This window comes from Pristiophorus japonicus, chromosome 16 (genome assembly GCF_044704955.1).
Source record: "Pristiophorus japonicus isolate sPriJap1 chromosome 16, sPriJap1.hap1, whole genome shotgun sequence".
Lineage (NCBI taxonomy): Eukaryota > Metazoa > Chordata > Chondrichthyes > Pristiophoridae > Pristiophorus > Pristiophorus japonicus.
Genome location: NC_091992.1, coordinates 93,673,998 through 93,700,425, shown reverse-complemented (window position 1 = coordinate 93,700,425; position 26,428 = coordinate 93,673,998). Strand labels below are relative to the sequence as shown.

Sequence of the window (26,428 nt, the reverse complement as noted above, 5' to 3'; positions counted from 1 at the left end):
GACATTATGGCCCCAAGTTTCCACATGATTTGCTCCTGATTTTTAGGAGCAACTGGTGGAGAACGGAGTATCTTAGAAATCGGAATGTTCCACATTTAAGTTTTCTGCAGTTCTAGTCAGGTAGAACAGTTTCACTTTTGAACAGAATTTTTTTTTCAAAAGGGGGCGTGTCCGGCCACTGACGCCTAATTTGAAAGTTTCCACAGTGAAAACGTACTCCAAACTAACTTAGAATGGAGCAAGTGAAGATTTTTGTACGCTTGAAAAAACCTTGTCTACACATTAAAAAATCAGGCGCAGGTTACAAATTAAGCGTCGGGGACGAGGTGGGGGGGGGGGGGGGGAAAGTGAAGTCATTAAATTCTACAATGAATCCTTAGTTATACTTATACAAATATTATACAAATAAATCCAACCTGAATAAAAATTTATAAGCAAAGAAAAGATTAAATAAACCATGTTCCTACCTGTGTGAAAGTGCTTCAGGCAGGCCTTTCAGGCAGCGGTGTGGCGTCAGTCCCGACAGCAGGGGCAAGAAGCAGCAAGCGGCCTCAGTGCTTGAGGCAGCGGTGTGCCGTGGCATCGGTCCCGACGGCAGGGGCAAGAAGCAGCAAGCAGCGTCAGTGCTGATCATGGAGGGGCAATGTGGTTTTATTAAAAAATTTTAAAAATTGAACAGCTACAAAGAATTTGAATCGTCTCAAACAAGTGCATGTGTCCCGTTTATCACAGTCTATCTTTAATTACAGAATGAGTGGTAAAGATTGAAACGGTAACGAGTTGTAAAGGCTGAATTAAAATGCACAGTTGCTGCAGTAACACTGGTTAAAGAGCCAACATTAATTCAGCAGGTGATTTATTCAACAGTGCTGCGAAAAGCACTCCCTCACACACAGAAATATCAAGAAAATTAAAATACAAGCCTTTGCAAGGGTTCAATAAACAAATTTTCACTTTTTCTGCAGCACTTTTAAAAATGGCCGAGTGCCAATGTTTGCTTCAGACTGCGCGTGCGCGAACGCTCCAACGCGCACGCGCAGGGTTGCCGGCACCAAAGAAACTCATTAATCGGCGCGAGTGGTAGGCTCCGCCCCCTGTGCGCCGCGCCAAGCAGACATCGAGCTGCAAGGAGCTCGAGAATACCGCGTTTTTTTTCAGGCGCCGTTTTCGGCGCGAAAAACAGGCGCCCATCTTTTTCGCCGCGTGTGGAAACTTGGGGCCATAGTACTGTTTATATATAGTGTGTATACACAGTATTTATAACGTATTTGATTATTCCTTTGTAAAGCGTCTTGGGATATCTTTCTACGTTAAAGGCACTATAAACGTACACGTTGTTGCTATTTAATACTTAAGAAATAATACTTATATTTATAGCAGTATGTCAGTATGCACATTAAAAAGCCTCAACGTGATACACACAATTAATTACTTTGGAATGCGACTTTACACTTTTAGAAATAGACTTCGATAGAACTATCTTCATTCATTCATATATTTTTAGTCATCCATGACAAACATAGGCCAATAATTTAGTCCTATTCTAATAAGACCTAACAACTCATGTAGCTGAGATACCAGTCTTATCCATCAGGGCAAGAAAGTAAACAAAATGATGCAGTTCAATTTTGTGAAAACAAAATTAAGACAGAAGTTAATATTTCAAACTTGCAATTTATCACACTTTATTTGCTTTACAGCTACATTGTTATTGCAATGTTATTTTGAAATGTGAAATCACAGCTAAATTTCACGCTTTAATGTCCAATGAAATCTTGTTCCGTTAGTAAAAAGTATATTATTATTCATTTCTCAATTCACATTAAATAATATGTCTTCTTTCAAATATTCGTTTTTTGTTACGTCTTTTTTTAAAAAAGTCATTTAAAGCACAGATAATATTTGTGATGAGACAAGGTCTATTTTTAGTACTATCTGATCCAACAGGAGGATTGTCATTAATATGATTACTTAACTAAAGCTTTCATGATGCTTACTGATGATCCTCTGTACCCTGTCCCAAAATGATTCCAATGATTCAGATAATGGAAGAGCTGGTAAAGTTTCAGTCTTTTCTCAAACCCGATTGCTTTGGGAATTTTGTTATGGTATGCTGTATAGAAGGCTGTGCCGAACCCTCCAAATATTCCAGATATTGCCAATTCATATTCAGAGTGGCCATAGAAAGAGGCTGGATCAAAAATGACTGGACCATCTTCTACTTGTCCAATATTTCCTCCCCATAGGTCTCCATGAAGGAGAGCTGAAGTAATTTCTATGTCATGAAATAGAGCAGGTATCTTCAACTGGAAAGCAAAATGTCAGCAGTTAATGTCATGTAAAGAACAGGCACAAATTATGGTCTGGGGTGCAGCTCATTGATGCATTCATGAACTGTGGTAAGTTTGCGCGTATGCTTATGATTCCCCCACAAGGCAATTCCCCAAGCTCAATTGAGCTACAAGGTAACAGATTCAATCCCTGTAACAGGAGGAGGTATTAGAGGAGGAGTCGAAATGAGCCCAATACTTGGTCCAGTATTAGGGCTTGAACCCACAAACCTCTGACTCTGAGGCGAGTGTGTTGCCAACTGAGCCAAATTTTTAATGATGGCAAGCACAATTATACAGTCTATAAGAATCAATAAATAATTTGGTACAATAATCCTTTGAGCTTGTTGAGATTATTGTATCACACTTAAGTCACATGGCTAGATTTAAATTTTGAAGATTTGTGTGTCACTGTATCTGTACCTGAAGCTTTGACCAGAGATCCCTTGCTTCACGGTCACCATATTCTTTTTCAATTAAATCCATCTGGACCTGAATTCGTTGCTGAGTAAAGAAGTTAACCCAGTCACTCTGCCAGTCATTATTCTGATGAAAGAAAATTGAAGATTTAAAACAAGATACCCAAATAACTGATTTTACTTCAATATTTGTCTACAAATGGTGTTTTCCTGCTGGACAAAAAATGAAACACATTCTACCCACAGAGCTGTTACAATACAGCTAATCTGTATTATAAACATAATCTTTGTACTTTTAGAAAATACAGACCATAACATTAGAACGGAGGTATTAAATGTGATGGTGGTGGTGTGGTAGTACAGTATTATGTTTTTCAATTCTGCAGACCATAAACATGGATTGGGGGAAAAAAACACTGCTTCACAGAACATGTACAATTGTCCAATTGTTGTATTGAAACAATCTACACAAATTCTGGAAGAAAGATTCCCATCTTCAAACTTCTGTAGTTTCCAAATGGCATATTTCATAATGCAGTTGGAGACCAGTATAATATCCATGGACTGAACAACTATCATGTGTGCAGTTTTTGCTCACCTGGATTACTTCAAAAGTCTTCACTGAGTAAAATGACCAAACATAGGATCAGAAGCTACTTCTCATTGACACCACAATACACAGGTTGTAAAAAGCGGTAATAAGGTCCCCATTGCACTTTAATCTAGTGCACTGCCACCTAGCACTAAGCATCACTTCTAAAATACTTTGATCTGTCAGTTCTGTAGACATGAAAAGACCATTCAGCTTGTCCTTTTGTGCAGGCTTATATCTTGAATGCAGTCAACAGACTCCCTTCCTGGTGCTTCGGAATCATAGAATAATACAGCACAGGAGGCCATTCGGCCCTTCGCATCTTTGCTGGCTCTTTCCAAGAGGAATCTATTTAGTCTCACTCCCCGGCTCTTTCCCCATATCTGTGCAATTTTTCTCCTTCAAGTATTTACCCAATTCCCTGTTGAAAACTACAACTGAATCTGTTTCCACCACCCTTTCAGGCAGTCCTATTCCTAACCACTCGTTGCATAAGAACGTTTTCCTCGTGTTATCTCTGGTTCTTTTGCCAATAACTTTAAATCTGTATCCTCTGGTTATCGACCCTTCAGCCATTGGAAACAGTTTCTCTTTATTTATTGTATCTAACCCTTCATGATTTTAAATGCCTCTATCAAATCTCCTCTTAGCCTTCTTTGTGTTAAAGAGAACAACCCCAGCTTCTCCATTCATCCACGTAACTGTAATCCCTCATCCCTGGAACCATAGTACAAGGTGCTAGCAAAAGACTACTCAGACAATGGAAAGATTGTCTCAGTTTCTGATTCCAATTGAATTAGGGTTGTACAATACTTCACAACAACATAAGAAATAGGAGGAGTAGGCCATACGACCCCTTGAGCCTGCCCACATCTCCCTATTTATTTCTGAATTAGGATTCATTTTCTATTTGAATTCATTGACCAAGTCAGCATTCACTGCGTACGGTGACAGTTTATTCCAAAAGTATCAAGTTGTTGCAAAAGAAAAAGTTATTCTGCTAATTGCCCCCTAATCTTAAATGGTTAGAAAAGAAGGTCGTTGATCATTTTCCACTGCCACAGACCTCACTCATTCTGTGTCTTGTTTCAAAACTCCCAGCAGGAAGCAATCTGAGAGTATTCTGAACTGAACTTTTTCTGATGCAACATGACAAAGTTCCATTTTTGTGACACTATAAATAGGTTCTACACCTGAAATTTGTCCCTAAATTGGTAATGTAATTCAGAGTGGGCACACATATCGTAGTGTGGGTTGGCCGTGCTACCCCTGGGCCCCGAACTCACGCCTCCCCTGGGCCCCGATCACATCCCTCCACAGTCTCTCGCCGCTCCTGCAGAATGGGGGTGGGATGGAAGAAAGTGAGAAAGAGGGATCTTTGAGGTTGGGACTTAGGCATTGTTGGGGCAGAGTAGAGCATGCTTTACTTTACAGCTGATTGACCTACAAGTGTTTAATGTTGACACGATGCACAAAACAGCACAATATTCCACCAAGTCCCTCGCTCACCTTGGTATGCACAGAAAAAATGACATGAAAATAACCTTAGCTTGATGGACTGGGCTTCTGCAAATAGATCACTGAGATGATGTCAGTGCTCCTTGCAAAATGCCAACTTCACAACATTAAAAAATTAATGGCAGTGTGGTTATCGTCTAAAAATCTCAATGCAAAGTAGTCAAATTTGCTGACAATACCAAACTGGTAAGATAGTAGAAATGGAAGCAGCAGAATGAGTGGACAAAATGAGGATATGGCAGATGATTAGCAGATGAAATTCAGTGCAGATAAATGCAAAGTACTTCTCATGTGAAGCAAAAATAACCAACAGATGTATTCCACGAATGATACTGAAAATTGCTTAGGATAAAACTGAGGCACACATGGATTTTAGTAGACTCAATGCTAAATATGTCCAAACAATAGATCATAGCATTAATCAACAAAGACAGCAGAATGTTGACCTATATAGCCATAACAGCTTAGTACTGCCTGGAAATTGATAGATAACAGCATGAAGTCCCAGCACCGAGACCTGGGGCACTCTGCTGAATACTTCATCCCAGCCTGACATTACTCCTTTAATTAGTGGCTGTTGCTTCCTCTCTTTCAGCCAATTTCATCTTCATCTCCAGGTTTTACTGAGTATATCTATTTTGTAAAGCTTGTGTAGCAGCCTTTCAAGTGGAACTTTTGAGGTTCAGGCAATATTGCATCATAGAGCTTTCCAAAATTCTATATGGAATGGCATATCCTTCGGGAAAATCAAGTTGATTCGTCAAATAGGATTTGCCCTTTGGCTACTACTTATTGGTTCATTTCCATCAGCAGATCATAGATTTCATCCGCACCCTCAACAATATAGCATCAGTCTCTGGCGATGTGTTGAGTTTAAGCCCGTCTTTCTTCCAAGTGATGGTAAAATTATTAACTTCATTTGTAGAACCTGCAGTGATGGCTTGCACACTACTAGAGTCTTCTCTAATGGCACTTCCATAAAGTAACCATTTAGTTTATGTTAACTATTTTTAGTTTGTCCTCTGATTCAACTTTGTTACCATCCTTTTGAGATCTCAATTCTTTTTTGATAATCCTCTCTGAGCTGCAATAAATTGATTTGAAGATCCTTGTCCTGATTTTCAGACCCCCCACTATCCCTTCCCTGAAGGGTTCTTTTACAACCATGTAGCCCAGCCTTCAAGCTAAGCTCCTGTAACTCGGGATTGTGGCTTTCTCACCATTATAAGCCATTCTTTCAGTAGTTACACTCTCCCAAAATGTAACCCATCTTGCATGTGTCAACTTCGCTCAATTGATCACACTCTTGCTAGAATCAGGAAGTTGTGCCTTCGCAGCCTTCTCCGGGACTTGAGCACATAATCTCGTAAGACTCATGGAGTGTGCATTGTTGGAAATGCCGTTATTCAGAAGAGATGTTAAACATGGTCCTGCCTGTCAGCTCATGTTGATGGAAAAGATACCATGGCACGATTCAAAGATGAGCAGAGTTTTCTCCTAGTGTCCTGACCAACATGTATCCCTCAAACAATACCTGAGAAAACAGATTAACTGGTAATTTATTAATTTGTTGTTTGTGTGACATTGCTTGTAAAATTGGGCTCTCACATGATGGTGGGAGTCTGGAACTCACTGCCTGAAAGGGTGGTAGAGGCAGAAACCCTCATCACATTTAAAAAGTACTTGGATGTGCACTTATTGGGCCCAAGTTTCCACATGATTTGCGCCTGATTTTTAGGAGCAACTGGTGGAGAACGGACTATCTTAGAAATCGCAATTCTCCACATTTTTTTTTCTGCAGTTCTAGTCAGGTAGAACAGTTCTACTTTGAAACAGAATTTTTTCTTCAAAAGGGGGCGTGTCTGGCCACTGACGCCTGATTTGAAAGTTTCCACAGTGAAAACGTACTCCAACTAAAGTAGAATGGAGCAAGTGAAGATTTTTGTAGAACTGAAAAAACCTGTTCTACACATTAAAAAATCAGGCGCAGGTTACAAATTAGGCGTCCAGAACGAGGTGGGGGGGGGGGGGAAGGGAAGTCATTAAATTCTATAATAAATCCTTATTTATACTTCTACAAATATTATACAAATAAATCCAACCTGAATAAACATTTATAAGCAAAGAAAAGATTAAATAAACCATCTTCCTACCTGTGTGAAAGTGCTTCAGGCTGGCCTTTTGGGACCGAAGGCTGAACGGGCCGACCCGAGACTTCGGGCAGGGCCCGTCCCCAGCACCAGATTTACAGGTAGGTGGCGTTGGATTGGGTTGGGTCGGGTCGGGGAGGTTCGGTTTGGTTCGGTTCGGTTCGGGTCAGGTCGGGGGGGGGGGGGGGAAAGAGAGAGAGAAGGGGGGGGGAGAGAGAGAGAAGGGGGGGGAAGAGAGAGAGGGAGAGAGAGGGGGGGGGAAGAGAGAGAGGGAGGGGAGGAGAGGGGGGGAGGGAGGGAGGGGAGGAGAGGGGGAGAGAGGGAGGGGGGGGAGAGAGAGAGAGGGGGGGGAGCGAGAGAGAGAGGGAGAGGGGGGGGGGGGGGAGGTCAGGTCGGATCCAGTCCGGAAGTCGGGTCGGGTCGGGGGGGCGGGAGCGCGGGTTGGGTCCAGTCGGGGGGGGCGGGTAGCGGGAACAGGAGTGCGGGTCGGGTCGAGTCGGGGAGGCGGGGAGCGGGAACAGGAGCGCGGGTCGGGTCGAGTCGGGGAGGCGGGGAGCGGGAACAGGAGCGCGGGTTGGATCGGGTCCAGTCGGGGGGGCGGGGGTCGGGATCAGGAGCGCGGGTCGGGATCAGGAGCGCGGGTCGGGTTGAGTCGGGGAGGCGGAAACAGGAGCGCGGGTCGGGTCGGGTCAGTTCCAGTCGGGGGGGGGCGCGGGTGTCGGGTCTGGTCCGGAGGCAGAGGGGGAGCGGGTGTCGGGTCTGGTCCGGAGGCAGGGGGGGAGCGGGTGTCGGGTCTGGTCCGGAGGCAGGGGGTGGGGGGGAGAGGGGAGCGGGTGTCGGGTCTGGTCCGGAGGCAGAGGGGGACGGGGAGTGGGTGTCGGGTCTGGTCTGGTCCGGAGGCAGGGGGTGGGGGGGAGAGGGGAGCGGGTGTCGGGTCTGGTCCGGAGGCAGGGGGGGACGGGGAGCGGGTGTCGGGTCTGGTCTGGTCCGGAGGCAGGGGGTGGGGGGGAGAGGGGAGCGGGTGTCGGGTCTGGTCCGGAGGCAGGGGGGGAGCGGGTGTCGGGTCTGGTCCGGAGGCAGGGGGGGAGCGGGTGTCGGGTCTGGTCCGGAGGCAGGGGGGGACGGGGAGCGGGTGTCGGGTCTGGTCTGGTCCGGAGGCAGGGGGTGGGGGGGAGAGGGGAGCGGGTGTCGGGTCTGGTCCGGAGGCAGGGGGGGAGCGGGTGTCGGGTCTGGTCCGGAGGCAGGGGGGGAGCGGGTGTCGGGTCTGGTCCGGAGGCAGGGGGGGAGCGGGTGTCGGGTCTGGTCCGGAGGCAGGGGGGGGAGCGGGTGTCGGGTCTGGTCGGGAGGCGGCGGCGGGTGTCGGGTCTGGCCGGGGGGGGGGGGGGGGAAGCAGGAGCTGGCCGTGGGAGGAGCCTTATTCACGCAGCCCCAGTGAGGCCATTCAGCCAGGGCTAGGGGCTGCGTGCTTCGGGCCCCTCCCACACAGTTCGGCGCCTGGAGCTACTGCACTTGCGTGCCCACTGTGTAGCGCGCATGTGCAGAGGTCCCGGCACTGTTTTCAGCACAGGGACCTGGCTCCGCCCCCCCACAGCTTGTGCTGGCTGCGCCGAGGGCCAGAGGACCTGCAAGTAGGTGAAGAATACCGAGGATTTTTTTAGGCGCACTTTGTGGCGCGAGAAACGGGCGTCCAGGTCGGGACTGCGCCGTTCTAGGCGCGTGTGGAAACTTGAGCCCAAAGAGCCGTAATCTACAGGGCTATGGACCTAGTGCTAGAAGGTGGGATTAGGCTGGGTAGCTCTGTTTCGACCGGCAGGGACACGATGGGCCGAATGGCCTCCTCCTGTGTCATAATTTTTCTATGATTCTTCTATGAAAGCAACAGAAGGTACTTCAGAAATTAGTGGTAGAGCTTCGGGATGTCATAAGGCACTATAAATGCTAGTGCTTTTTCTTAAATCTTATTTCTTGCTCCAAAAATTCTAACTTTTCAAATGTGTCTTGTTCTCCCCTCCCTCTTCTCCACCCCGCCACCCCCACACCACCTTCCAAATTCACCTGCTTGTTGCTTGGTGTCCTTCTTGCCATGCCTCCCCCCTTTGTTCCTTTGGTTTATGTAGCATATCACGTTTTACTGTTTCATACTAAATATAAAAATAGCAGCTATGTTGAGTGCGCTTTCCTCAGAATTAACCTTGATCCACCATTATTAAAATGCAGTGGTTTGAAGAAAATTCAGGAGTCTTTGCTTGTTGTTTGGAAATTCTTTCCATTTTCCAGATGACATCTACTCAATGTATATCTACTATTTCAGCATTCAGTTATTCTCAGTCTGTTTGTTCTTCTGCTATCAAGGAAGATCAAAAGAAAAGTTGACATCCAAGCAGCTGTTCCACTGCTACTGATCATTTTAGTGTGTGTATTGTTATATTATTAAGGCTAGTGCATATGAAGTTTGTAAAGTAGTGTATTAAGTAGAAAACAAAATCCATTTCACAAGATAAATATGGATGACAAAGATCTTAGGTTAATCTTAGCACATCCATCCAGAAGCACCCAAAAATAATTTCTTAAATGGTCCTGGGGTTTTTGCCTCCACTATTTTACCTGGAAGTCCATTCCATGGGTTGATCACTTTTCTTGAAGAACTTTTTGACATTAGTCCTAAATTAGCCTTTTACTGGCATGAACCTATGCTCTTTGTCCTACTCTCTTGGTTTGGAGTGAAGTAATTTTCTGAATCTACCTTTTCTTACTGTCTTGTATATCTATAAGGTGACCTCTCAGTCACCCACTTTTAAGATTGAATAGCTCATAACTCTAGTCATCTGACATTAAGAATAGTCAAGTGTTACCATTGCACTATACAATTCTAGCCTGACTTCCTCTGACAGTGTTCTATCTTGTTAGCTCGAGAGTTCAGCATTCGACTTGCTTTCTTGGTTGCTACTCCTCAGTGATTGGATGTATTTGATCTGGGTCTTCTGACCGAACTGAAATCATGCTGAATCCTGGTTCTGCAATCCACACATTTGCTACCAAATTCAGACATTGTCATATCTACTCCCTCAAGGCCCATTTTTGGGTTTTCAAACCCATACGAGAATCATTCACAATAGAAATCATAAATCAGCAGTAGTTTCTCGGGCTCGTTTGATTATTTCTGGAACATTTACATACGCATCAATGGTGACACGTTTTCTGATTCCTGACCAATGCTTTTTATTTTGAATATTAATCAGAAAGCTCACTTCCCTTTCCTGTACTTTTTGTACCTATTCTTGATAGCCCCGTGTTCCGTACTTAATAGTTTCCCCCAAGAATGGCATTCCAAGAATCGTTACACTCTTGTAACAGCATTGCAGACCATTCAGATATTAGGTGTTTACAAAGCATACACTTAAAAGTATTAAAGTCCCCACCACTTACAATGTCCACATTTAAAACGGGCAGACATTTATATCAGCCAAAAAGCAATAACCATTATCCACTTGCATTAATGTCAATTTTAAAGTTGTCAATTATAGCGTCTTACATGTTCCATTTATTTCGGGCAGAAACAACTGTGTTTACTAACATTCACACTGAATGTAATAAAGAGCCTCTGGCAGTCTTTAATAAAGAATACTTTTTTGAAAAAATAAATTTTTATTTTCATCCCATTGAACTTATGGCTGATATAAATGATGGGCATACACATTGCTCAAAGCCCAAGGTATTAAAAGCGACTGTGATTTACTGCTGTGGTACAAAACAGTGCTGGATAATCTCGTAAAGACGCTGCAAAAGCTTGCATAAAACTCCTGCATATATTAAGGGTTAATCAATTGGGTTTTTTTGCATAAAATCTACTACAGGAGATCTAGTAAACAATTAATTGATAATTTATCATACAAAACAGGTTTTGATCAGTTAATGTTATTTCTCTTATTTGCTGCCCACCTGTGGAGATGGTAAAAGAGTTTAAAAGTCTTTTTGGCAAATATTCAGGTTAATAAGAGTTAGTGAGCAATGCCTCGTTTTTAAAATTCTTATCCTTGTTTTCAAATCCCTCCATAGCCTCGCCCCTGCCTATCTCTGTAATTTCCTCCAGCCCTATAGTCGTCCAAAATATCTGCACTCCTCCAATTCTGGCCTCTTGACTATCCTCGACTTTAATCACTCCACCACTGGTGGCCATGCCCTCCGTTGCCAAGGCCCTATGCTCTGGATTTCCCTCCCTAAACCTCTCCGCCTCTCTAGCCTCCTTTAAGACATAGCTTTTTGACCAAGCCTTTGATCATCTGCCCTAATATCTCATTTGGCTCTGTGTCAATTTTTATTTGATAACGCTCCTGTGAAGCGCCATCGGACATTTTACTACCTTAAAGGCGCTATATAAATATAAGTTGTTGTTGTTGTAATCTAGACTGTGTCCGGCCATCAGTGTTATTCGTGCAAATGATTTTTTATGTTATTAATGCTGCTGCGTTATACTGGCTGGGTAAATTGTATTTGCACAAACAAGCCAACTATAAGCAGTGAGTACTGTAACGACATACTATGCTTAACTGTATTTGATAACGTTTCCATATACACTGTACGAAGGTTTGTAGATATATAAAACACACAAAAACACCACACATAAAGAGGTTACTTTTTACTTGAAGAAAATCAAAATAAACAAGCGCTACCTTTACAAGTACTTACTTTACACTGTGTGAGGACCATTTTTTTTTCCTGTTTTATTTTTCTGTAAGCTGTGATGGGCAAACTGTGAATAACTGATTCTTTCAATAGGCAGGCAACAGGCTGTAATGGCTGTCCTCTATGCCTAGTCCCTGTAATGCAGTTGATTAATTTTGCACTTGTAATTTTCTTTCTCCCTATTATAAGACACAGTTTAACCATGGTGCTGCAGCAGCTCTCAAGTTATTTATCCCCTACTCATTCTGTTCAAAATCTTTTAGTGTGAAGATGATCTCGATTGCAATATTCAAATGACAAAACACATTTCAGTAGACATTTCAGAATGTAAGTAAGCCTAGAATAACTTGCTCCCTTTGCCCAATGATCCCTCTCTCACTGCAGGGAAGCACAGTCACTGGGCACTTTCAACAGTGATGAAGCTAATAGCAAGAATTTGATAGGTGTGGCAAATCTGATATGAATCCACATCCCATCACTCTGCAATGGTCACTTGTGCTCTAAAGTCATACAACAGTATATTTCTCTCAATTTATTATTTATTCAACATATTAAGTACTTTTCTAAAGTACACTAATCAAAGTTAACTTAATGAGATGTGCAATTATTCTACAAGATTCATAAAAAGAGAGGGCATTTACATCTGAAATTCAGAGGAAAGTCTATTCTGCAGTTACCTTATTTGTACTTCAGTTCTAGATATAATTGCCATCCATATATTAGAATAATCTGCTAGTGTAAAAGCCAAAGACTTGTTCTTTTTTGAACAAATGAAAATGTACATTGACACCGCTTGTTTATCCCTATATTCCATTATTCCGTCATTCAGATGAGGTGTTAAACCGAGGCCCCGTCTGCCCTCTCAGGTGGACGTAAAGGATCCCATGACAATATCTGAAGAGCAAGGGAGTTCCTCCAGTGTCATGACCAACATTTATCTCTCAATCAGCATCACTAAAACAGATTATCTGGTCTTTTATCTTATCGCTGTTGTGGGATCATGCTGTGCTCAAACTGGTTGCCGCATTTTCCTACATTATAACTGTGACTACATTTCAGAAGTATTACATAGGTTGTGAAATGATTTGGGATATGCTGGGGATATTAAAGCTACTATATAATTTCAAGTTTTTCTTTGATATCTAAATGTGTATATTTCATGCACACTATTTTTACAGTACTCTTAAGAATTCATCTGAGCACATTAAAGTTCTAAATGTGTGCAAGTAAAAGGAAAATTAGCCTACCTGAGGTAGATAACCACAGCAGGTAGTGGTATGAAACCCAAACTTGTCCACATACTGGATTTCAGACTGCCCTGGCCCCTTGCCTATCTCAGACAGAAAAACATACATATTTAGACCAGTGACTTTATACTTTTTATGTGGTACTGTACAACCATATTCATCGAATCTTCGAGTATTATTTTCCAAAAACGATAGTGTATCATCTACCTCTGCGCAACAGTTATTTAGGCAACTGTATATGTGTGTTCACTTAAACAATTCAGATACATTAAACCAAGATAGTGCAATCCTCTGTTCATAATTAACATTCCATGTCTTGTGTTAATACCATGCTAAGTAACTCTAGCTCATTCAGTTCAAACCAAAACATACATTTCAGTGTTACAGTGCAAGGATTCCAGTCTTCTGTAAACTTTCCCCAAGTTTCATAAACAAAAACAAGAACTACCTTAATGTGCTATTTACAGTTCCTCACCTGTTCAGTGGTAAATTACAGTATTCATTGTCAGACATAATTCTACCCTTTCCTCAGATGATCCTACCTATTGTGATTATTTAATGAAAATAAAATGCCAGCATCCTACAACGTATCCTCTCCTTTTGTACAAAAGGGAATGCAGAACTTCAAAAGCCATCCATAACCACCAGGTAAGATTTTTCCCCATATTTAGCTGTTGGTGTCACTAAAAGATATATTGGAATCTGGGTTATGTAATTTATCAAGCTGAAAGCTCTACGCGTTATATAGATTAGAGCAAAGTTAAATAATTTACCAACAGTCTGTGCATCTTTATTCTGCTGCTCCTTAAGCTTTGCATTGTGAAGATGCAGATCTGCCAACTGTTCTCCTAATGTAGCCATGTATCTAAAAGAAAAAACACCAGCATTGGAAATAGCATTTTTGAAAAGCATTTGAAACGAACTAACCAAGAAGAAACAACTTACTGCTCCAGATTACCTGTGATTAAATCACAGTAGATCTGATACCTTAGGGCAACTACACTATTATACAAATATCAATCCAAAGAAATCAGAGCCTTGAAATTATTCTTGATACTTAGATTTATATACACATTTTAGGTATTTTTTTCCCCACTATTTCTAGCCTACTTTTATGAAAACAGTTGCTACCTTGTGCACCATACTGTTTAACCTGATTAAAATCACACTGAAAAATTAAGGACTGACACATGATTATTACAAATTTATGAATAAATCCTAAGCGGCTGATCACTGAAATTCCAAAAACAATTATATATAATGGAGAGAAAAGAAACTCAGGAGTATTACAGAGTAGTAATCTGATCAAAGGGTGTGAATGTCAGGAACCAAGAGTTTGAAGCTTCAGTAGTTCTAATAGACAACTGAACCCCAAAAACAAGACTGTATCATTGAAATTGCTCTTCAAAATGCATAAAAACAAATATACACTACAGAGTTGAAAAAGATTTTATTCCATTTTCACACTTTTGTGAAGGTGGCAGATACCATGGCAGACATTAATTGGCAGGCATAACTGCATGGAGCATTCCAGCCATTAATTCATAATCATGTAGCCAAATAGTTAATACTTTTGATGCAATCATTACAAGCTAGTTAGAAAATAATTTGTTCTGAGCATGGTATTACCCTATGCTCACTTCAACCACAATGGTCCTATAATCACAAATAATAAAACAGAAACATACATTATGCCTGCAGCTTTTTCTTTTCATTGTAATTACATCATTAAAGGGTGGAATATCAACTTTTACTTCCAGACCCAGGTTAACCTCCCAAATCATGAAACAAAAATCAGCATTTTACTTGGAAACTGTGTTTTTAGTTTCCATTAATATATTGGCTAGTTCAGATTGGACTAATGATGGCGTGAGATGATAATTAACTTTTTCAGTTTTATAGCTTACTTGTTTAAACTGTGAATGTCTAAATGCTCCATAACAAACATTGCTCCACCGTCCGAAAGGTTGATCACTTTCACTGGCTTTGGTACTTTCACCGTGCTGGTTTTCAAGATTGCCTCCAGACTTGCCATTTCACCATCAAACATTCTTCTGGCCTGTTTCAAACAATGTAAATAGTGAGACCGTGATGATCACCAACACTGACAAGAACAAAAGATTTTAAAGCATCACCAACATTATCTATCAAACCAGAAAAGCTTGAGAAGTCCAGTTGCAAAATGTCATACATATCTGCCTTTGGAACTCACAGCCATGCAGTTTCACTACCTGGAACTCTGCCTCGCGTATGCCATGCAAATGCAGAGCTAATTGTTTGCTGAAACATGCATAAGATAAGCAAAAATCTGTAGGTTTGTATGGTTAAAGCTGCAACAATTTCTCATAAGTTTTTCTCTGCTCCTAGCAACCGCTAAACCCAAATTTGAGACACAGCTGGCCTAATTACAACGGTCTCCATTTATACCCATCAAACATTCTGACAGGCGGTCTGCGGCGAAGGGGCAACACTCGCCACTGATCTCAAAGAAAGCTGCCCACAAAGATTTAACAGGCTCTATGGTGTCAATTTCCCTTGTTACGCACCAATTTCATTCTGGCACCATCTATAGGGCATCTGTGGCATCCAGGAACAGTGAAGTCATCAAGCAGGCTGAACAGCCAATCACATTGAAGAATTCTCAGACAGCAAACCAGGAAGTAAAATGCACCGATCATCATTCACTTTTTAATCATTTTATAGAGAGCAAAATAAAAATTGGGACATACATATAGGATTAAGGTAGAAACTGAAATGTAATAAACAAACTTTAAAAAGTAAAATAAAAATGTATTTTTATCATGGAATGGAGGGAATGACACTCCAGACTTATAAAAAGGTTTTCAGGCCAAAGAGGTTGTTCAGCAGTAATTATGACATACTACGCTGTTTAAAAACTCAGTTATACCTCATTCAACAATGTTTAATATTTTCAATGGTTTTTACAGTAAGAATAGTGCATAAAAGGTTAAAGTTCACATCAAATTACTGATTCTGTGTTGATTGCATCGTGAAAACTGCAACAGGGCACCCTGTGAAGGAGCAGGCTATCATTGACAGCAATTTCCGGATTTCTGCGTTTAACTGCGCATGTGCAGATGCCAAAAGTTGCTGTCAGTTTTACACAGTAATGATGACGAACACTGACAGTTTTGCCATCATTATAACTGCAATTTCCGGGCCATAGAATTAACAGAATGTTACAATACATCCAATTGATAGTTTCCCCCCCAATGTGAGACTTAATCTAATCCCACGCTCCTGCGCACTCACCTTTCATAATCCTCTTTTTTCAAGCAACAATCTAAATCCCTTCTAAAATAATTTATAGATCAGCTTTGAAAGTTTGTGACCAAGAATTCCATATTTTAATCACCCCGTGTGTATTTTCCTAACCTTCCCTTTAATTACATTGAATTTACAGCACAGAAACCGACCTATGTGGGTGTTTAATCTCCGCACGAGCCTCCTCCCACCCTACTTCATCTAACCCTATCAGCATAACTTTCTATTCCTTTCTCCGTCATGTATTTATCCAGCTTCCATTTAAATGCATCTATGCTATTTGCCTCAACTACTCCATGTGGCAGCAAGTTCCACATTCTAACCATTCTCTGGGTAAAGTAGTTTCTCGTGAATTCCTTACTGGATTTATTAGTGACTATCTTATATTTATGAAATCTAGTTTTGGTTTCCCTCTTTGGATTCATTCTTGTGAAATGACCATGAATTGCTGGCTATATAATAGACTCCAATGTTTTTCCTACAATTCACATCAAACTAACAGGCCTGTGATTCCCAGTACTATTCTTGAACTTGGAACATTAGCTACTTTTTCTAGTACCAACCTTGTTTTCAATGAGCCGTGAAAAAACACCGTTAGAACTACCTCTCATTTCCTTAATTTTATTTAGATGAGTTCCATCTGATCCTGTTGGCTTACAAATGTTGAAACACTCGTTTTTATTTTAACCATTTCATTACCAATCTCCATTACCTTGAATGCACAGCCATTTTTCCAAAGATTGGGAGGGGAATATGACCACTATTTTCTGTTTTGAAAACTGGTGAGAAAATTTTAAAATTCCAACCATCATTTCTCCTTCACTGTCACACATGTCTCATTGTAAACACTTTATTTTAGTGTCTCAGTGCCTCTTCTATTTTTATTTTGTAATGACTTTTAACATATGTACATTTAATTCTCTATATTTTCCTTTTCCAGTTAATCTTTCCATTATCTCTTTATATTCTTTTCTCATTTCCCAATTTAGCCAATCTGTATTGTGGATTATATACAATTTGTTGCATAGCCATTTATTTAAAATAAAAAAGATTGCAAATATAGTTCATGACAAAAGTTGTTACAACCTACAAATGTTCTAAATATTATACAAATTAAAGTATCAATAGAAAATAGTTTCATTCAAACACAGCTGGCATAACTTGGATTTCCTACAATGGAAAAATTACAAGAGCTCATGGATAAAAATCATAGAATCATGGAATTGTATAGCACAGGTCATTCGGCCTTTCGAATCTGCACGGCTCTTTCTAAGAGCAATCCAGTTAGTCCCACTTACCCGCTCTTTCTCCATATCCTGCAATTTTTTTCTCCTTCAAGTACTTATCCAATTCCCTTTTGAAGGCTGCTATTGAATCTGTATCCACCACCCTATCAAGCAGTGCATTCCAAATCCTAACCACTCATTGGGCTGGAAATTCATGAAAAACCACTACCACCGGTTTTGCACCAAAAAAAACGCTATGACTCCACTATGATTTTGAGGCGGAAAGTTCATGAAAAAAATGGGTAAAACTGCGATCCTCGCCAACTTTTCTCTGATACCGATGCGAGTGAGCCTCGGGAAGGGGGAAAAACACAAAAAATATTTTTCAAAAAAAAAATAAAAATCGCAAAACATTCACAAGACCCTTTTCTAATGAATGTCTGCAAAAGAATTTAAAAATAAACTTTAACTTACTGTCGTTCCAAGGGCTGCACCGACATGTTTTTCCTCAGCGTTTATTTTTACCCTATGGGTCACCGCTGTGACCAAACTTGGCGAAAGAGCTTTTTCCAGTCTTGCACACTGGCAGTCCACTCCCTAGCGGTATTTCAAAACTGCTGGCGGAAGACTTCAATGAATTTCCTGCCGCATCGTTTGCCACCCAAAATGACGAAATACCACCAAAAAACGCGGCAGAAGGTTGATGAATTTCCAGCCCAACATGTAAAAAGGTTTATCCTCATGTCGCCTCTGCTTCTTTTGCCAATCTTCTTAAATCTGTGCTTTCTCCTTATTGACCCTTCAGCCATTGGAAATAGTTTCTCTTTATTTACTCTTATCTAAATCCTTCAAGATTTTAAACACCTCTATCAAATCTCCTAGCCTTCTCTGTTCCAAGGAAAACAACCCCAGCTTCTCTAGTTTATCCACTCAACTGTATTCCCTCATCCCTGGAACCATTCTAGTAAATCTTTTCTGTACCCTCTTCACAGCCTTCATGTCCTTCCTAAAGTGTGGTGTCCAAAGTTGGACACAATACTCCAGCTGGGGCCGAACTAGTGTTTTATATAAGTTTAGCATAACATAGGCAAATCAACATAGAATATAGAAGTTCAGAGTGCATTCGGTTAAAGCTGGTAGATTAACAACCTGTTCCGAGGACGCTGCTAAAGCACGAATAGGTTGCCAGCAGGTGCACGTGAACAGGCTGCACTTTTCCTCTTTCCAAGAGTGGAAGCAGTGTAGGAAGGTTTTGGGCTATAATCATTTTCTACTATTCTGTAACTACAACTGTGTATGATGGAGTACAGTATGCCTTCAGTACAAAACTAAAACCAACTTATGATTGAGTCACCCAATGATATAAAATTAAATTTGCTTATAATATTCTAGGTATTTCATTCTTGCTCAAATACATTACATAAGAACATAAGAATTAGGAACAGGAGTAGGCCATCTAGCCCCTCGAGCCTGCTCCGCCATTCAAAAAGATCATGGCTGATCTGGCCGTGGACTCAGCTCCACTGACCCGCCCGCTCCCCAAAACCCTTAATTCCCTTATTGGTTAAAAATCTATCTGTCTGTGATTTGAATACATTCAATGAGATAGCCTCAATTGCATCCTTGGGCAGAGAATTTCAGATTCACAACCCTCTGGGAGAAGAAATTCCTTCTAAACTCGGTTGTAAATTGGCTCCCCCGTATTTTGAGGCTGTGCCCCCTAGTTCTAGTCTCCCCGACCAGTGGAAACAACCTCTCTGCCTCTATCTTGTCTATCCCTTTCATCATTTTAAATGTTTCTATAAGATCACCCCTCATCCTTCTGAACTCCAACGAATAAAGACCCAATCTACTCAATCTATCATCATAAGGTAACCCCCTCATCTCCGGAATCAGCCTAGTGAATCGTCTCTGTACCCCCTCCAAGGCTAGTATATCCTTCCTTAAGTAAGGTGATCAAAACTGCACGCAGTACTCCAGGTGCGGCCTCACCAATACCCTGTACAGTTGCAGCAGGACCTCCCTGCTTTTATACTCCATCGCTCTCGCAATGAAGGCCAACATTCCATTCGCCTTCCTGATTACCTGCTGCACCTGCAAACTAACTTTTGAAATTCAAAAGAGTTTCATGCACAAGGACCCCCAGGTCCCTCTGCACCGCATCATGTTGTAATTTCTCCCCATTCAAATAATATTCCCTTCTGTTTTTTTTCCCCCAAGGTGGATGACCTCACATTTTCCGACATTGTATTCCATCTATTAATAACTAAGTAAATTGTATAGAATGTACTGCAACATGCTGCTTTATTTTGGGCAATGGGTGAACTACTAAAAGCTCTTAGAAAATTTGGTTTTGTTTAGATATAGAATCTTCCCATTATAGTGCTTATAATGTCGTTCAGAAACATCTCAATATTTTATATGCGATTAATTACCATGAAATGCTTGTTTTTGACTCAAAAGATGACTAATAACATCCAGTAAGATGGTTGTAAGTGTTATCCCCATTACTGATGTAGGCTGGGATTCCTTGCTTCACGATTCACTCCACTTTTGAATCGTTGAATAAAAAATTTTCAGACTAAATTACAACTCCTTGGTTTATAGAACTCCAAAATGATTAACCACCAACATATTTTCCCTTTCACTTCACTGAGGAATCAAAAGTCTATCCCATCTAGTCCTGGTGTATTGCAGACATTTAAATCCTTGACCGTCATCTTATGTCGAGGGCAGTAAAAAAAAACATGTGCCAAAATGCAGTATTTTCTAGAACCAAACAACTTGCATTAGTAGTAAAACATCATTATAAACAAAATTTGACACCGAACCACAAAAGCAGATGTTAGGCAAGGTGACCAAAAGCTTCATCAAAGAGGAAGGTTTTAAGGTGTGTCTTAAAGAAGGAGAGGTAGAGAGGTTAAGAGAGGGAATTCCGAAGCTCAGGGCCTAGGTGGAGCAATCAAAATCAGCGATGTGCTAAAGGTCAGAATTGAAGGAGTGTAGAGATCTTGGAGAGTTATAGGGCTGGAGGATGGTATTATTCAGTTTCTGGAATAGTTGTGGGAATAACTTAAGTTTTAAACTAGTTAATCTCCTGTGGCATTGCTTACAGGGAGATGACAAGAGGTGAGCACAGCCCCAGAGAACTGAGTACAGGCACCAAGTGCAGAAATGCCAGAGCCTGATAATGAGAATGTTAGGGGTACTTAAGAGTGTGCAAGAGTCCAAGGAAAGTGAGGTTACTGGGCCAGGAATGGATAGACTAGGTCTAGAGTCAGTTGGGGAGCTAGCGCAAAATTGTCAACCATTTGTGTTTCGGTTCTCATAGCTGACGGTCCTTGCTATCCACATGACTGATAACGCAATGTGGTTTCCACAGACTAACAAGCTCACCAAAAGTGGTCATTTTGGAAAATAAATATAGCTAGAAATTAATTATTTCACGCATGGAGGGTGTTGGATTATATTCTTGCCTCTCTCCAGATGCGACTGGTTGCACCTTGTAAATTCCTTAAGCAGTGAACTACTGTGAAATTAAATTCACAGCACAAACTTGGATTCTGTTACTAACACATTGGGAAATGAGTCAGAGAGCGAGTTTGAATATTCACCATTGTTAAAAATAAAGTTTTTTTTAAAAAAGAGTACTGTCGCCTCTTTCAATAGTGGTACAGGTATCTGTGAGCAGACCTTCTCCCCAAAGTCCAGAGATATTCTTACTTACTCTGCCCTCTCAGGGGTTCCACAACCAAGATCTAAGAATTAATCCAATTCTGATATTCTCTATTTTGGACATTACATATGTTCATACTGTAGAATTTAGTCTATTCAACAAAAAAAACATCACCACTGCTCTGAACTATCACCAACCAGAATTAGCCACAGTATTTATTTACAAACTGAGCACAGAAAAACATCACGATTACAGTAATATTAAGGGTAGATACGGAGCATAAATTAAGTACTCAGGCTACATAAGAGCTTTTTTAAATCCGTTCAAATCTTCTCATGACAAAGTGAAAATTAAGTGTCTGTTTTGCCAAGTTCTCGATAAAGTACTTGTGAATGCAGACTCCAATTCTCACTGCAGCACAGAAGCGTGTTCCTGAGATCTTCTCTGCTACAGTTTTTGATGACAGGAGAGCAAGGAAAGACAGTCGATAAGCCCAAATCCTCGTTGATGTTTGAATCTACTGACATGCTGGAGGATGTTGCACACTGACAAAGCACAACTAGTCTATTTTCACAGAACAATGATAATATCTAATGCTACTCTGAACAAAATTAAATTCAGAAAGAAAGATTATGAAAGACACTATAGACCATAACATATGGCTCAACAAACATTATCCTGATTCGAAAGGCGGGCACACCTGCCCATCAATGCTTATACATCTTCAGCTAACAATTAAGCATGCAGAGCAGCTGTCTCTCACACATAAATTCGCACTTCACCCCATCAACCTGACTCTGTTGCAGATCAAAGGATAAGACTATCTAAATTCTGCAACCCATTTCATATTTTAAAACCATAGTTCAGAACAATTGGTTATATTACATTTAAACATATACGCAACCACAAATAATATCTCTAGTTTTCATCACAAGATGGGTTCAGATAGAAAAGGCCCTTCAGCCCATTTTTTTCTCATCCTTCCAAGATTACCAACCCTGCCACTTTTCTATTTTATCTAACCAAATTGTTAAAACAGAAGGACTGGAGATGAAGCAGATCATCTCGTACTCAAAAGTGAAGGAATGGCAGAGATTCTAAATGAGTATTTTGCCGCAGCTTTTGCAGAGGAAGGTGAAAGTGGGACTACTGTAGGAGTACCTGAGGAGGACATGGAAGAGTGACTAGTAGAGATAAATATTCAAAAGTTAAGAAGGACTAAAAGAAGATACGTCAACAGACCCAGAAGTATGCAGCCCAGTATATGGAAGGAAGTTGAGAGATGACACGGGTACAAATTATAATTTTTTTAAATTCTTTGGAAATGGGATTAGGCCAAAGAATTGGAGGGCTGCAACTGCTACATTACTGTCCAACAAAGGAGAAGAGATAAGCTGGGAAAACAACAATGACTATACATTAAAAAAACATTTGAATATTTATCTCTAGCACGCACTCTGCTAGAGTTACTTCTGCAGTCATGCTTTCACCTTCCTTCTAAAAACGGAAGCAAAATACTCATTAAGCAAGCACGGTCCCACAGTGAACAAGATAAATAACCAGTTAATTTATTATAGTGGTGCTGGTAGATGGATGAATGTTGCTCAGAACACTGGGAGAGCTCGCTGTACTTCTTTGAAAAAATGCCATAAAATGTTTTACTTTCACCCAAACAGGAAGATGGGTCTTGAACTTAACGTCTCATCTAAATGATGACACTGCCGGCAATGCAGAACTGCCTCAATACTACACTAAATGGTCAGCCTAGATTGCGTGCTCAAGTCCTGGAGTAGGGCTTGAAACCACAACTTTCTGACTCAAGCGGTGACAGTGTTGTGATTGAGCCATGCTGGCACATTATTTAATTAATGTGAACATAGATACAAGAAAAATGATATAGAAGTTTGTCAATAATAAAAATTTGGGGGAATGACAAACCTTGAGGAAGAATGCAAAAGATAGATGGCAAAAGCAGTTCAATGTAGTGGTACAGATACATAGATCTTTAAAAGTAAGGATGCAACTAGAAAATATCATAAAAAGCCAATAGAATTCTGGATTTAAACACAGAGCCATGAATATAAAAGCAAATGAAGTGATGCTAAATATTTACAAGGCAATATTTAGAACAGTTGGAGTACATGCATTATTGGATATCCCATTATAACAACACTTTGCATTATAAGGTGGAAAAACATCCTAGAGTGTTTCACAGAGACATATTAAAAAAGCCACAAAGATATTAGAAGGGCGACCAATGCTTGCTCAGAGGTGGATCTTAAGGAGGGTTTTAAAGGAGAGGGAGAGGGAGAAGCAAAACAGTTTAGGGAGGGACTTCAAAAGCATGGAGACTAGGCAACTGAAGGCACGGCTGCCAATGATAAAAGAAAAAAAGACTTGCATTTATATAGCGCCTTTCACGACCACCGGACATCTCAAAATGCTTTACAGCCAATTAATTACTTTTGGAGTTTAGTCACTTTTGTAATTTCAGAAACACGGCAGCTAATTTGCACACAGCAAACTCCCACAAACAGCAATGTGATAATGACCAGATAATCAAGTTTTTTTGTTATGTTGATTGAGGGATAAATATTGGTCAGGAATAACTCCCCTGCTCTTCTTCGAAATAGTGCCATGAGATCTTTTACGTCCAACTGAGAGCAGACAAAACCTCGGTTTAATGTCTTATCCGAAAGACAGCACCTCCGATATTACAGCACTCCCTCAGCACTGCACTGGAGTGTCAGCCTAGATTTCTGTGCTCAAGTCCCACTCCAGGGACTTGAGCACCCACGACCCACTGACTCCAGAGGCAAGAATGCTACCCATTGAGCCACAGCTGACACAGAGACTTTGGGAAGAGGATGGCAAGATCAATCCTATTAAGGCTGCAGAGATGAGATAATCCACCAGTCACAGAAACAGTCATTTGTGAATTTGGTTAGGGGCATTCCAGTGCCGTGGAAGGAGCAGAAACTCGACCAAGGGGCGAATGAGGAGAGTACACAAGAGAACAGAGTCAGATAAACACAGAGTTGCAGGGTGGATGTTGAGCTGGAGGAGATACCGGGATAAGGTCGAACATGATTTTAAATTTGAGGTGTTGGAGGACATGGGAGCCTAGGTAAGTCAATGACAACAAGGGTGATGAGTGAGCAGGCCTTGGTGTGAGACAAGATACAGGCAGCAGAGTTTTGAATGAGCTGAAGTTTACAAAATGTAGAGATTGTTCAGAATCGCATTGGAATAGTCAAGTCTTCAGATGATAAGGCATGGATGAGGGTTTAAGAAGAAGATGGGCTGAGGTAGAAGCAAATGCAGGCAATGTTGCGGAAGTAGCTGGTCTTTGCAATAAAGAGGATATTGGGTCAGAAACTCAACTTGGGGTACACAAGGATGCTGAGGTTACGAACAGTCTGGTTCAGCCTGAGATTGGCCAGTGAAATGATTGGTGGCAAGGTACTTTTTGGCAAGAGCTGAGAACAACAGCTTCAGCCTTCCAATGTTTAGCTAGAGCAAATTGCAGCTCATACAAGATTAAATCTTGGACAGCACAGAAGCAATTGTAGGGATCAAGCAAAATAGTGGAGAGGTAGAGCTGGGTGTTGTCAGCATATATGTGGAAGCTGACACCATGGCTATGGGCAATGTCGCCAAGAGGCAACACATAGATAAGGAAAAAAAGGGGGCCGAAGATACATCCTTGGGGGATTTGAGGGGCAATGTTGCAGGAGCAGTATGATGTCATTGCTGGAGATGCTCTGCTGCAACCGGAAAGGTATGAGTGGAACCAACCACTTGGCTAGTGAGACTTGGGAGAAGGATGGCATGATCAACCCTATTAAGGCTGCAAAGAGGTGGTGGAGCGATAATCCACCAGTCACAGAAAATGTTATTTGTGAATTTGGTTAGGGACGTTTCAGTGCTGTGGAAGGAGCAGAAATTCTATTAGAAAGGTTTAATCTTGGAGTTGTGGAAAAGATGGATGCAAAGTTGGGAGGCAATAACACACTCCAGCACTTTGGAGATGAAAGATTGGAAATGTGGCAGTAATTTACAAAGACAGAAGGATTGAGGGTTTTTTTTTCAGGAAAGGTTGATGACGGCAGTTTTGAAAGAGAGGGGGAGTAGTACCTCCGAAAAGGGGAACCATTTACAATGTCAACTAGCATGGAAACCAGGAAGAGAAGTTGGATGGTTACAATTTATTGGGAATGGGGTTAAGAGAGCAGGAGGTAGATTCAGAGCTCGTGCTGATTGGAACTTCGTGGACAAGGGGAATGTAAGTAATCAGCAGAGACAGCTGAATGGATGGTCTGAAAGAGTAGTGACACAGAATTCATGACCTTCTTGCACGTTGTTGGAGGTGAGGGTGGTGGGTGCAAAAAAAGAGGGGTTTAAGGAGACGGTTGGTAGTGGAGACAAGCCAGTATGATCTTTGCTCTCAAGGGTATTCTTGGAATAGCATGTGGTTTTGGCAGAGGTGAGGTCCAATAGCATTTGATGTGGTCCAACCAAATCAGGCCCCTTTGGACGAGCAAACAAAGAGAGGCCATACCAGGGGTAATGACTGGATGGGATGGAGTAACAGTTTTGCTGGGGACAAGGACATCAAAGGTGGAGGTAAAGGAGTAGTTGAGCAAAATCAACAGCTAAAGAAATATGGTAGTGAATGGAAGGTCAAAGACTAGGCAGTTGTGACTTTGAAAGTGCAGTTGTAAGTAACTTAAGGGATACCTTTTTCCAGGGTCAGATGCAGAAGGAAGTGGAGTTTGAAAAAGGATGTAGGTGGTGAGGGATACAAGAAAGTGAGTGAAGATGGCCTCGTCAGTGATCGAGACCATAGGAAAGGCTATGGTATAGTTGAGGGATTGGTTGTGAATATAGGTATGAGAATTTATATGGAGCAAGAGATTAGGGGACGACAGTGAATTCAGAGGAGAGTAAGGGGAGCAGAGATGGAGAGTGAAATCAGTGAGGACGAGGAGTTGCTCAGTGCAGAAACTGAGGGAGGATATCTTGTGGAGAAACTCAGTATGGGGCTTGGGGGAGCGCAAGAGAAGGATGATTTTAAAGAAGTGATGGAACCAGATGAGACGCTCAAAGCAGAAGGTGCCGGAGGAATGGGGGAAGAAACCAATGAGTGAGTTGGTAATAAGTGCCACTACCACCACTGTGGTGGTTTGGTCAAGGCAGGTGGTGGAATGCCTAGCCAAGTTGGGAGGCTTCAGTAAGGAAAGGATATTCAAGCCATAGAAAAGTTAGAATGAAAACTTACTCAAACTGAACTATGAGTAAG

General features: G+C 41.3%; 1 protein-coding gene across 2 annotated transcripts in view; it reads right to left on the bottom strand.

Moving 5' to 3' along the window:
- Positions 1 to 1,723: 1,723 nt before the first annotated feature.
- Positions 1,724 to 26,428, bottom strand: part of fn3krp (fructosamine 3 kinase related protein) — a 28,840-nt gene continuing 4,135 nt past the window's right edge. For both annotated transcript variants that reach the window (XM_070858170.1, XM_070858171.1), the window contains exons 2-6: positions 14,847 to 14,998; positions 13,713 to 13,804; positions 12,940 to 13,022; positions 2,754 to 2,876; positions 1,724 to 2,306 (exon numbers count right to left, since the gene is read on the bottom strand). In XM_070858170.1, coding sequence (XP_070714271.1) covers positions 1,968 to 2,306; positions 2,754 to 2,876; positions 12,940 to 13,022; positions 13,713 to 13,804; positions 14,847 to 14,998 — 789 coding nt within the window. In that variant the 3' untranslated portion in view covers positions 1,724 to 1,967. The remainder of the gene's footprint in view (positions 2,307 to 2,753; positions 2,877 to 12,939; positions 13,023 to 13,712; positions 13,805 to 14,846; positions 14,999 to 26,428) is intronic.